This window comes from Phyllostomus discolor, chromosome 8 (genome assembly GCF_004126475.2).
Source record: "Phyllostomus discolor isolate MPI-MPIP mPhyDis1 chromosome 8, mPhyDis1.pri.v3, whole genome shotgun sequence".
Lineage (NCBI taxonomy): Eukaryota > Metazoa > Chordata > Mammalia > Chiroptera > Phyllostomidae > Phyllostomus > Phyllostomus discolor.
The window spans coordinates 10,772,150-10,785,680 of NC_040910.2; the positions used below are offsets into that span (position 1 = coordinate 10,772,150).

At 43.5% G+C, this 13,531-nt stretch overlaps 1 protein-coding gene across 1 annotated transcript in view; it reads right to left on the reverse strand.

Annotated features, from left to right (window-relative positions):
* The window catches only part of SLC7A11 (solute carrier family 7 member 11), a 66,761-nt gene extending 56,892 nt beyond the window's left edge, over positions 1-9,869 (reverse strand). The window contains exons 1-3 of the mRNA XM_028522046.2: positions 9,175-9,869; positions 4,474-4,600; positions 344-459 (exon numbers count right to left, since the gene is read on the reverse strand). Coding sequence (XP_028377847.1) covers positions 344-459; positions 4,474-4,600; positions 9,175-9,451 — 520 coding nt within the window. The 5' untranslated portion in view covers positions 9,452-9,869. The remainder of the gene's footprint in view (positions 1-343; positions 460-4,473; positions 4,601-9,174) is intronic.
* Between the last annotated feature and the right edge of the window lie 3,662 nt (positions 9,870-13,531).

The window sequence follows — 13,531 nt, forward strand, 5'->3', positions numbered from 1 at the left end:
ACCTAAAATGCATCACATACTGGGTTTTCATCTGTCATTGTCTCCTTTACACACAACCCAATTTCTATTTTATCGTCAAGTTGGTTTTTGTTTGCCTGCTTTAAAAGATGAGCCATCCTGGCTGGTGACCCAGTGGGATGGAAACTGGCGTGGGAGGCAGTATCAGGGACCGCTCCGTGTACTTACTCATGTCATTCTTTTCCCACACAAATTTGGCAAGAAACTACCAGCAAAAAGAACAGCGATGCAGGAAGCAGGCCTCACCGTGGAAATAGTCTGAGGAAACGTTGTCCCCAGTCACTTTTGTGGGTTTTAAAAACACATGTGTAGCTATCATACTCACTGATGCCCACAGCGGTCATGAGCTTGATGGCCAGTTCAGGAATTTCACACTGAATAAAAAACGGCTCCAGGATGTAGCGTCCGAAGGCCAGAGATATCACAGCGGTGGCTGCAGGGCTGGAAAACACATGCATGCAGGTTACCCACAAAAATAGTATCTTCACCAGACTTTGTCTGCCAGGAGGGACTTTTCTATTCAGTATACGGAACCTGTTAAACAGGAGAGTCTATACTTTTCAGGACTTCACCAACATTTCAGATGAAATATTGTCTGTGGCTTTGGTAGATAGTTTTTAAACTTCACATTGGCTTGGGAGCAAGTTTGGGTGCCACCACCTTTGCCTCTGCCTCTTCCACATCTGTCTTTTCTACCCTTGACAGTCCTGCTTATTACCCGAGATCCGGACAGGGGTGAGCGTCAGAAGAAGCAGCCTTCACTCTCAGGACGCCAACGGTGAAACCCCAGCCCCAGGAGGCGGGTGTTAACAGAGCAGATGCAGTGGGTTGGGGTATGGTGAGGGTTAATGAATGCAAAACTCAACCAAAAAAATCGGTGTTTATTGCAAATGTAGGCTTATCCCCTTGACACTGTATGACTACTATTTTTCCAGTACAGATGAACCTTTGAAGAACCAAGTGATTACTCTTAATTCCACAGAAATATTCAGATGCAAAGGATAAGCTGAAAAATAGGAGCACTCTTGTAATGTAACACAGGTGAGAAAATATGTGTGAAATCGGAAAATGAAATAAGTTCAGGTATAGGGCAAAACGGAACAAACCATTCTCCTCTAATTCTTCAGATATTTCTGAGAAAATTATACATGTCTTTTCAGTTTAAATATATATATATAAATGCATATTATTTGGATATATGGCTTTGGATAAGCCCCTGGGATGATCCGACTCCTCAGGCAGGCTTCCTCTCCAGCTTCCCGCCCCTCTCGCAGTTGCACGGCCCCAGCTGTCCCACACCCGCGCCCAGCCCCTGAACGGTCAGAGGACCAGCCACCTGTGAGTGCTCCAACCTTGGCCCGCTGGTCTCGCACAGCCCTATAAACTTCTTGACACTCTCCTTTTCCCGCACACCCTCTCCTCGTCCAAAACAGGACGTTTTTTCCTGTTCCCCATCATTTATGAACCTCTTGATGTGCAAAATAAACTCTGATCGTGTCATTTTAGTGCCTTCAGAACAAGCTCACGAGGTGCAAAGATCCTTCAAGGGCGGGCTCCGCCTGCTCTGAACTTTCCCTTCCTCTTCAGTTGGCTCGTCCTCACCAGGGAGCTCTGAATACCCTTTGCCTGGAGCTCGTGGGACTCGTGGACAGCTTTTCCCTGCCTCGGATGGTAGTTCCATGTTCCTGCGCCCGAGAAAACCCCTCCAGCCCTCCGACTGTGCGAGAGCTCCCGGGGACGGCGCTCTCGGTGAACCGCGGCTTCCTTTTCACAGCGCTCATCTCAGCAGCGACGTTCTACGCAGGATGCGATCTCTTCATGGACACCCGCCTCCCTCCCTGGGCCCTGAGCTCCACGAGTGTGAGACTGGGTCCCTCCTGGTCACCGTCTCACCCCCCCCTCCCCATGTTCAGTCTGTCCTGTGGTGGAAAACCCCATACATCGTGACTACACGATGACTGTACGGGTTCCACCAACGGCCCCTGTTTTGCACTGCGGTGCCATGTCTCTCCTTGAAATCTGTGTGTTACAGATGATCGCTCGCAGGAGTGCCTTTATCTGAAGCACCGTTTCAGGGTTAAACACTTCAACACCATGTGTATCGTCAACAGGAGAGAAATGTTAATGGAGTATCCGGATATTCTGTCACTGCTCAAGTCATCCGTTACTCTCTCTGTTGGAAGGACCAGCTGAGCAATGTGAGCCCATATGACAAAGGAATACATAAACCCATTGAAAAAGCTTCTAAAGAACAAACTGACAGGGACCAGAGGGGAGGGGGGTCATAATGGGGAAACAGGGGCAGGGTCACATCGAGGAACATGTATAATGGACCCGTGGACAAAGACCATGGTGGGGGGGAGGGGGCGTGGGTAGGGCAGGGGAGAGTAATGGGGGAAAATGGGGACAACTGTAACTGAGCAACAATTTTAAAAAAGCTTCTAGAATACGTCTGGGCAATTTCCTCCACCAATACACACACATGCACACCATGAATTAGCTCTGTTATGATTAAAGTAACATTTGATTATTAGCTACTTGGGAAGGGGAATTATGACTCACTTCACTTCAGATCCCTTTCCCTTGCCTATCCCAAGTCAGGAGCAGTGTGAGGAGTGAACACGTTCACGGAGGAGCCCTCTGCCTGAGCGACTGCAAAGGGAATGGCCATGCTCATCACAGCGCCACGCAGTCAGCCAAGGCCGTCCAGCCAACACAGGGGTTCGAGTCCAGCTCTCTCGGGCTCCAAAGCCCACCATCCTGACAGCCCCGCACTCCAAGTAATGTGCTTATTGGAATGCTGAGTATGTGAGTCAAAAATCTTATAACCTTAAACTTTCGGTCACATTCGATATGATCTAATATCTAAGGTACTCAGGGCACTGAAGTAAGCACTAGAAGGTTACAGAAAGTGTGAGACCTGGTCTTACGTGCCTGATACGACGGCAGTTCAAACAGGGATCCAGAACACAGACACCTAAAGCGCCAGGTAAGAGTACAAGACACCATGTTCAATGTCAAATGAGTAGCAGAGGCTGCATGTTTCAGAAGAAACAGAGAGGAAAGAAATACCTTCAACTAGGGCAAACAGGAAACTAACTGTGGAAAAGAAGGAATTTCAGCTGACCTTTAAAGGGTAAGACTCAGATCATCAGAAAAGAGTGGAAGGCACACCCCGGAAAATTCCAGATTTTAGAAAAGGAACAAAATGCTTCTTTATCATTATTTCGTTATAATAAGTTTTAAATAATGTAGAGTTGTTTAAGATGAGGACAGACTTAACAAAGAAGCAAACAGTACTCTGAAGGTCTTGGTTAAAAGAGAGACTCCTAGGACTATAAAAACCAAGATTAGTGTTCATTTGATGCTTATTAGATAGAGCTCTGTCTTTGCCACCTCGCCACAAATGACGGGATAAAAGCTCACATGAGCGCTCAGCTGTGTATTCCCCACACGCTGACACTAAGAACAAGTGTTCCTAGTTACCTCTGTTAAACTCTGTAATCACACAGTGCAAGTCATGCTTTCCAATAGCAACGGAACCTAAGGAACTGTGTTACTCTAAATGTCTCACCAATGACATCACAAGTTTCCCACGAGGTGGAAGGGAACTTGCTATTCACAGTGACTTAGCACAATAGGGTTGGATGCTTCATGGCTGCAACAATAAAATCAAAATACACTTTCGAAACTGCAGTGCACTGATTTGTTTAATGTGAGGAAGTGAGTCATTTATGTCGAGTAAAGCCTTTCTTTTTTTAAGTAATAAACTTGCCAACACACTAAGTTGTGAGGCACAGAAATCTCCCAGTTATGGAAACGGAGTACAGTTCAATGTCTTAAGGGTGAGGTCTACAAGCATGAAACCCCCAGCCCTTAGCATATGGCACTTCACTGTGGCCAGTCAAAGGGTCTGATTTATCACGGTGGATTCTGATGCTTCACGTCCTTGCAGGTTAACGCCTTCCCCAGAAATGCCGTCAGGGGTAACTGAAGACTAAAGGAAAGCAGCAACTGAAACATCTGGCGTGGTGGGCCACCTACCACCCGTGGCAGAACTGAATTGAACCCATTAGTTGAGAAAGGTGTTTCATCACGGGCTCTGTGTCCTGAACTATTATAATTAGTTTACTTATTTTTTTAAAAGGCTCTCAAAAAATTTTTAAAGATTTTATTGATTTACTTTTAGAGAGAGGGGGAGGGAGGGAGAAAGAGAGGGAGAGAAACACCATGTGTGAGAGATGCTCGCATTCCTCCAGCTGGTGGCCTGGCCCACAACCCAGGCGTGCGCCCTCCCTGGGAATGGAAATGACAGCCTTTTGGTTTGCAGGCTGGCGCTCGGTCCACTGAACCACACCATCCAGGGTAATTAGTTTAAAATAATCATGGTAGTTGAAAGAAGGGGTGTAACGAATAGGTTTATTTGTCTTAATTGTTTCCTATTTATGCACTTACCGGATTATGAGCAGTTCCACCCAGACTCGCACAAAAGCTGGCAATGGGCCGAAAACTTCCAGAATGTACGTGTAATGACCACCAGATTTCTTTATACTCGTTCCCAGTTCAGCATAGGACATGGCTCCTGTGGAATGTTTATAGTAAAGAGGTACAAGGATAAATACCACCAAGTCATCCAGCAGTCGATCAATACAGCAATGTGTCTATTGCACGGCATGTTACTGCGTCCTTTGGTCTAAATGACACCCTTATTTCAAGACAAATAATGGTCACCTAATCACTAAAGAGCCACCAAATTCTTCTTGGAGTTTCCTTAAATTTGAGATCTAGTCCATTCCATTTAAACTATGTAAGTTTACTTGAAATGGCAATGAAAAACTTCTAAAACAATATCATATTATTAAGAATTTTGAATGTCAAGCCCAGGAACAAGGGAAAAAGAGGAGCTAGATGCCAATAACACTAACCTATTTTTCTGTTTTCTTTTTTATTGAATTTATTGGGGTGACACTGGTTGATAAAATGATACAGCGTTCCAGGTGTACAGTTCTATAATACATTAGGTTTCAGGTGTACAGTTCTACAATACATCATCTGTATATCGTATGGTGTGTTCACCACCTCAGGTCACATCTCCCTCCATCACTGTCTTAGAACATGACTCCACACCAAGGTAAGAAATGATCCCGAACTGACCTCATTATGAGACTCCTTTTAATGCATATTTTTGTAGTGCATCAAAATAAACATTTACCTGTTTTTCAGAAAAGTATAAACTCTAGGTCTTGAAAGCCTTCACCTAGTTTATGGAATATGTTTCGTATGTCAACAAAATGAATTTTAACTCAGATATTCTATTTCTGGAAAATATTTTTTGGATGTCTTTAAAGTATAAACTTCTGGGTGGTTGAAATAACATACTTTCAAAAGAGAGATGCTATAAGTTGTATTTATTACATCCGGTAGAATTAATTACACACCAAATTTTAACCTGCAGCAATACAGTCTCGTGGACTTGACGAGGTTAGGTAACCCACCCCAAACTTCAGTTTCAGAGTTTGTCTATCAGTTGGATAATGGGCACCAAGGACGTGCTGGGCCAGATACGTGGAACGAGCACCTCCTGAAAAAGCAGCTATGCCTATGAACTTGAACAACCACTTACCAAGATCATGAAAAACATACCTTGACATAATGTGAAAAGTTCTACCATACTGCTAAGTACTCCAATGTAACGCGCGGTTTTCACTGGAGCTACTTCAGAGACTAAAATGTGGGGACTGAGCACTAGTCCGTGATTCTTCAGGTAGAACCCCCCTGTGTGAGTTGAATTTGGATATTCAGTGAAAACTTAGTACCACTGACCCTATCCCTGAACCTAGCATTATATCGTAGTCACACCAGGGAAGAATCTTTTATTTAAAAGCAAATGAAAAACAGATGCTCGGGCCATACCCCAGACCTGCTCTCTAACCAGGCGAGTGTAGACTCCCCAGTAGAGGGATCCAAGAGAAGCTATTATTTTAAAATTTGCACAGACGATTCTAAAGTAACTAGCCGGCAGGTTGGTGTTGGGGATCACTGAGAGAGCCGGCCTATTTATAAATAATTATGGCTCTTTGCAAGTCGCTGTCTGTTGGAAGCCAGTCGCCATGTTGGTTGGCTGTACAGAAAAACATCCACTGTAAAATGGTATCGGAAAGAGTCTTAAGTAGCTAAGAATTTATTTTCAGAGAATCAATACCTAGACCTGTGCACGCTTTGCAGAAACTCCAGGATGGCTGCCCTGGGTTTAAATTGAGTTCTAGAGGATTGAGATTTTCATTTAAAATTCTCAAGCTCCATAACCATTTTACCCAGATGAAAAAAGTTCAAAACAGGATATAAAAATCCATGTATCGATCCCAGCTTTACAAAAAAAATAAAAGATTGTAAACCAAATATATAGATTCTTTACTTTTAGTTCCAGAGTGTTAGAGTTTTAAAAGAAAGACTTTTTCCCTTACACTTTGCTTTGCTTCCTGTTTGGAAGGCCCAGCTGTCAAAAAGCTTCCAGTAACTTCAGAGATAAATGAAATGCAAATACTGATATACAGATTTGTTGGGAACCGCCCAGCCTGGTTTCAAAAGCTGTAATCTCCACCCCGCCCCCTCCCCATCCATGACTAAGGCTGAGTGAGTACCTTGGGACCATAAACCACCAGGGAGACAAAGCCTCTGCCCCTTTTACTTCACCCTGCCTGGCCCCCAGTGCAGGATCAGCTAGCCAATGATGGATAAGATTCCCCAAAGGAGGGATAATCTAAGACAGGCATGATCACAGGGGTCCCCAGGGAAGGACTTGGGGGACTAAAGCAAAAGGGGGTGATGGACCCTGGCCCCTTGGCTTTGACATAGCCTGAGTCCTCATTCTGTCTGCTAGAAGTCTCCTAATCCCTTGGCTGATCTCTTGGCTGCCTCACTTCCCCTGCCTGACTTAAGCCTGAAACAATGACAGAGGGCGGTGCAGCCCTGTGCTGGAAAGGGCAGGTTCCCCAGGATGATCAGGCCTAAGCAAGAATGCATAAGATTCTGTGAAAACTGCTTTGCTAAGAATGCTCTCAATTAAAAGATGAGGGTCTGAGGAGGAAATGAGTTTGTTTCCCAAAGTTTTGTAGCCCCTTAGCTAACAGACCCTGACTCAGAATAAGCCCTCGTAGTTCTTTGTGTGTTATCTATTGTTTGATCCTTACTGCCTGACAATGATTAATGAGCTTTACCTGTATTCCTGTGCAAACTGAACCCAATAAAAGCCCATAGAGGAACAGGCTCCTGGCCCTTCTCCTTTGAGAGATCGGCCACCTTTCCTCCCCAAGCAGATCATGTCTTGGTAGACTTATTCTCATCCGTGGTGACCGGGGGGACCCTGTGGGCAGAGCCCCCTCACACACACAGATTTACACAGGAATCTACACCCTGCAATTAATAATTACAATATACCAACTCAGGTGTAACTTTAGTTAGTCCCTTTAGCATTTTTCCTCACTGAGCTTGAGATGATATACTTTTGCAGAAGCATATTTTCATAGTACAAGTCAACATCACTTTAGCTGGTTCAAGTGCTCAGAACAACCCGTTTTACTGTATCTGAATAGCCTGTTAATGTATACAAAAATGGAATCACATCACATAGTAGGAGCAGCATGTACACAGTGTGGGAAGTCCAGGAAAGTGGGTCTGGTTTTTCCTATTAAGACACTGATTTACTCAGAATATACCCAGTGCCGCAGAAGATTACGGGCCGAGGGTACACAGAGTCATTTAAGTCGATCAACAACTACGTTTCTTTGCCTATAAATGTCCATGCCAGCCTGTTAGGAATACCACAAACTCTTTAAAATCTAAATATTATTCCTCCATAGGTCTTTTTATATTAAAGCTTTGGGTTAACAAGTTTTATTTAAAATACCTTCTTCCTTTAAAAAATAATAAATATCTAGAATGCCTTGTTACTGATCATAGAAATCTGAGTTCTCTGAATGAATGCTCAAACCAATGCATTAAAACATCACAAGGCCTTAAGAATGAATGGAATGATAGGTGTGTTAGAGCCAAGAGTTAGTACTTGGCCCTAGACTTATGACAAAGAGGTAGTACCTTCAAAGAGTAGTGTCTTTTGGAATCAAAACACACAATTTGCCAGAAAAAAGCAAATATATCTTAAACATTTACCCCCCGCGGCAAAAATGAAATTTCTGTTTTCGAACTATTCACCAGTTTTTATTGCCTTTGCAACTAACTCTTGTGGCTTTCTAGTAATTCATTCACCTTATGGGAGAACGTTTATTGTCTCTCCACTATTAATCGTCAAATCAATGGAAAGAAATCTCGGTCCTGAATGAAAATTAATAATCATGTTTCTTCTGGAAGCCCCTATCACTGAACGGGTGGGCAAATGATCTGTGCCCCCGGAGACCGAACGGAACAGAGATGAAGAAAACAGACCCAGCAAACACAGCAAACCCAACAGCCAACTCGAGTGTGACATTCAGACTGCAGAGGTTTCCAGGCACTGGGGAGACCTGGAAGGTGAAAAAAACCTGGCCCTTCCCATATACCCACTCGTGATAGTGACAGAGTTATGTGCTATCACACGTCTTTCCACGCCAAGGGCTACTGAAACAAGAGTGCCAGGAACTGACAAACACGTGAAGTTAAACAATGCAAAAGGGAAAGACTGCCTCCCGTTTGCTTTGCCAACGAAAAAAAAAGTCAGTAAAACTTCTGCTGAACTCTCCGCTCTGCGTCGCAATGAGCCACTCGGGGCTTCCCTTCACAGGTGTTTCACTCAGCGTGCCACCTGGCAAGGATGCCCCAAACACACAGAAGTAAGCACAGCCGCCCGGTCCAAAAAGCACGTGTTTCACCGGGTCATCAGAGTTAGCCTTTGCTCCGGGCGCCAGGGGGAAAAGTCAGAAAATAGTCTGTCTGAGTCAGGAAAAGCGAGTGCAGCCTGCAGGAAGCACCGTGAAGGAATTCGGGACCCTGCCAACGGTGGACACCGTGCCCAGGTAGTTCGCCTACCTAAACAGAAATCAGAAAACCTGATGCAGCCTTTGCCATTTCATTCACTTTTTAAAAACTACCCTTTGCTTTCCGGGAGCGCGCACGCCCGGCTCCACAGACACACCCCCCGCCCCGAGGAGCAGCCGCACTCACCGAACAGGGACAGGACCCCACAGACCGTCCACACAATCAGGGACATGCCCACGCTGCCGGTGTTCTGCAGCACGCCCTTAGGAGAGATGAAGATTCCTGAGCCAATGATGGTGCCAATGATGATGGAGATGCCCCTCAGCAAGGTGATCTTCTTCTTCAGCACCACTGTCTCCTGCCCGGGGGGCTCCTTGCCCCCCAGGGAAGGCAGCCTCCCGCGAACAGTCCCCTGCAGGTAACCTCCACTGGAGATGGTGGACACGACAGGCTTTCTGACCATGGTAGTGACACACGGTGGGGAAAAGGAAACGGGGGGAAAAAGAAAAAGAAAAAACTAAAACTTTCAACTTTGGTGTCTCTTGGTGTGACTGACTAATCTCTTCCTCTTTGCTCTCTGATTGTCTCTCAGGGCACTAGTGTTCACAGGTAAAAACTCAGAGGTGTATTTTCTCCTTCACAGGTATCTGATTACTCTTCGGAAACAACCTGTGTGTTCTTGGGGCTCCGGCTCCTTCACCCCCTCCACCTCCTCCGACTACCTCTGTGCTGTGGCCGCCGCAGCCGCCCTATCATAACAAACCAGTTCCCCTTCCTTATGGGCTGGTATTTAAGCTCCTGCCTGTCACACCAGCTTAATCCGGCTAAATGATGATGCAAATTCTCCAGGTTTGCATCAGCCACATGAGAAGGCTCCAGCATGACTCAGCTCTTTTTTTTTTTTTTTAACAGTAGCAGCATGTTGCTCAACTGACCTAAGTTTTACAGAGAACAAAGCATGCCCGTAGAAGGGATCGCAACCAATCCAGAAGTAGCAAACTCAGAACAGGCCTTCCCAGAGATGAAAGCAACTCTTAGCGAGGGACAAAAGCCCCTGCCCCAAGAAAGAGAATGAAAAATGAAACAGGAAATGATCCCAGCATTGTAGAGTTCCTTTTTTCTTTTACATGCAACTGTTTTGATAGTAGAAGGAAAACGAGAAGTGCAGTATTTATAACAACAAAATTTGGATTTTATAATCTGTTTCCTGCTTGGGGGTTTTTTTTTTGGGGGGGGGGGGGTTTTGTTTGGGGTTTCCTAGCAACACAGGCAACTTTAGTATTTACAAAGCTAGAATGATTCCGTATAGCTGCTGAATGCACATGATAATTGTGAGCCTTGCTCAACATTAAAAAATAAAAATTACTTCTTACTGCCAACAATAAACCAGTATTTAAAAATAACCATCTGAGTGTGACAAGTTTTAAAATCACAGTGATTGTAGAAAATACTCATTGTCTGATTCTCATTAGCACTAGGTGATCTCCTAAACTAAGTAAAAGATATATATTCTTCATTTGCATGATAACCCACTGAATTACTTAAAAACTAATTTAAAAATAATAATTACAATGACATAAAAACATGCATATAGCAAAAGCTTGAAAAGAAAGACTCAGAATAATAGTTTGGAACGTAATGATATTGCGCATTTTTTTTTCTACAGTGTATGCACTATTGTTATATTATGATTATAAATGTACAATGAATTAGAAACATAAGCTAAGACTAAATTGTTTACTTTGACACAGTAAGAAAGGCAAAACATTTTTGAACCCTACTAACTATCTTAAGTGTCCATAAAACAAATACCAAAAGAAAAGAAACCCTGGATGTCACGTTTGGCTGTGGTTTAGAGGCTGTTGGATGTTACCATCACCCTGAAGCTACCTTACACATACTATTAAATATGCTTCTGAAGGCCAGAACAAAAACAACGAACAAAAAACCGTGTGTGAGAAGCCAGGATGGGGAGGGGTTCGGGATGACACATGAAGGAAGCAGCCCCTGGGAAAGCAGCGTGGAGAAGGTCAGAAGTACTCTGTTATATTGCCCCTGAGAAAATTACACCACATCAGTAGTCTACCAACCAAATAACTGAGGCTACATCATCACCTTTTCACATTTTCTCCCTGCCCCTACATAACGTGCTTTTGGTAGGCCAAGTCAGGGTTTTTCTACAGCCAAAATGAACACTTTTACCCAGCTGTTGTGTCTTCTAAAAAAACAAAAGTGTGTTGTTTTTTTCATTCACTATTGTTGGAAGTTTCTAAAAAGAAAACTAAAGAAAGATTCTTCTATTTCTTTCCCACCCCCTCGGAGTCCTTGCACTCATGAAATTCTCCTGATGAGTGAACACAATGGGGAGCGAGAGGCCTTGGTTTCCCGGAGAGGAAACGCGTGGGCGCTGAGGAAACACGCGTTGGAAGCGGAACGTCCAGCATCCCAGACAACAACGCTCCATCTCTAGGTAGTGCGGAGTCACGCTGCAATTCTGCACTTTGTACTAAATGACCAAACTTATACATTGAGACCCAGACCTCACTCAGGGAGGAAGTTAAATTCTAAAAAAGGAAAAAAAGTATTCTTTCAATATCCAATAACATTCTCCTCCTTCATACTATTCTTAAAAAATTAGTGATGAAAAATCACCCTGGCTGGCGTAGCTCAGTGGATTGAGCGCGGGCTGCAAACCAAAGCGTCGCAGGTTCGATTCCCAGTCAGGGCACGTGCCTGGGTTGCAGGCCATGACCCCCAGCAACCGCACATTGATGTTTCTCTCTCTCTCTCTCTTTCTCCCTCCCTTCCCTCTCTAAAAATAAATAAATGAAATCTAAAAAAAAAGAAAAAATTAATGATGAAAAATCACTCATTAGACTAATGGCCAAAAGAATTGTACCAAAAGATGAGTCACACTCAAAAATTCTGAAAAAAAAGAAAAAATTCTGCAAAGTTGCATGTAGGTACTGAAGACACTAGTATCCCTCTTTTAATTGGCAGAAAATGCAGGTTACAAAGAAAATGCTGATGATTGTCAGTGTTAACAAACCGTTACAATCAATAGTTCTAAACATATAAACTAAGAATCTAGGTGGTCTTCAAATATGTGTGTACCACAAAAATGAGTTCCAAGAAAATGCATTTCTATTCCCCCTCCTGCTTTAAGCCTTATTTTAAACGCTCCCGCCAAATTAGGAGACTATTCTACTGCTATTTACAAATATTTATTTAGTGCTTACTGTGCACAAGGAATAATCCCAGCTCCTTAAATGCATCTCACGGAAGAAACAGACATGATATACTATGGTAGCTTTCCCTCTGCGGTAAATTATATCGGTCCCGTGATTATAAATGTGGGCATATAATAACCTCACCAAAAAATAATCATCTTTCCGGCTGCCAGGCACAGGAATGTGACCTGAGCTGGGATGTTTCTAAGCAGAATCAGATTTATCTTTTCTCATCTGTTGGAAGTGCGAGAGAGCAACGTGGCTCCGGAGCAACCATGTCCCTGTCATGTTGAAAAATGCTCATGAAATAAATTGAAACTATATAGAGATGAGAGACCAACAATGCCAGCATCATCAAGCCCTGTTTTAGTTCCTAAGGGATATAGATGGGTTGTGGATCCTGAAGATCTTCCTTCATTTCTATAAACTACTTCGTTTCCTTGCTAGATATGCTACCTCACGCCCACACAAAACACCTGCAGGTGAATGGTAGGGCTCAATACAACTGGAATGCCATTTAAAGCTCCTAAACTGGGTCGATGAGACCCATGACAAGCCTTAGACACATGTGGTTACCAGCACTAAAATGTGCCTTGTTCAGAATGTCCACTGGAATTTGCAATCTTATTTTTAAAGAAAGAAGAATAATTATCTCCTTGTTAATTTTATTATTTATATCAATTCTACCCACTTCATTCTGTTCTTTAAGGTGGCTACTTAAAAATTAAATTATATACCAGGTTCCAATCCATGGCTCACATTATATTTCTATGGACAGTGCTGACCTGGAAGAGAATAGGATGTATTCTTCAACTTGGTAAAAGCAGGGGTTCTTAAAAGGGACAGACAAATCACTAACCACATACAAGGATACATTAGAATATGTTAAAATTAAGAGTTTCCACTCACCAAAAGATATGATTAAGAGACTGTAAAAGTGAACCATGAGATGGGAGGAGGTATTTGCAGCTGGCAGAGATCTCATATCCAGAATAAATAAATTCCTACACATCAAGAAGAAAAAGACAGCACAATGAAAAACAGGGAACAAATTTTAACACCTTGATAAAATGTCCAAAACATTTGTGGGGGTGGGGCGGGGGGGGGACCCTGCTCAACAGTATTGGTCACGAGGGCAATGAAAACAACCACCACCATGGGTATTCATCACCACCATCATGGCGGCTTACTTGAGAAACACCAACAAGACCAGGAGTGATAAAAATGGGGAACAACTAGAACTCATATTCTGCTGTTGAGAGTGTTAGTTGTTGCATCGTTATGCAAAGTCATTTAGTAGTATGTACTAAGTT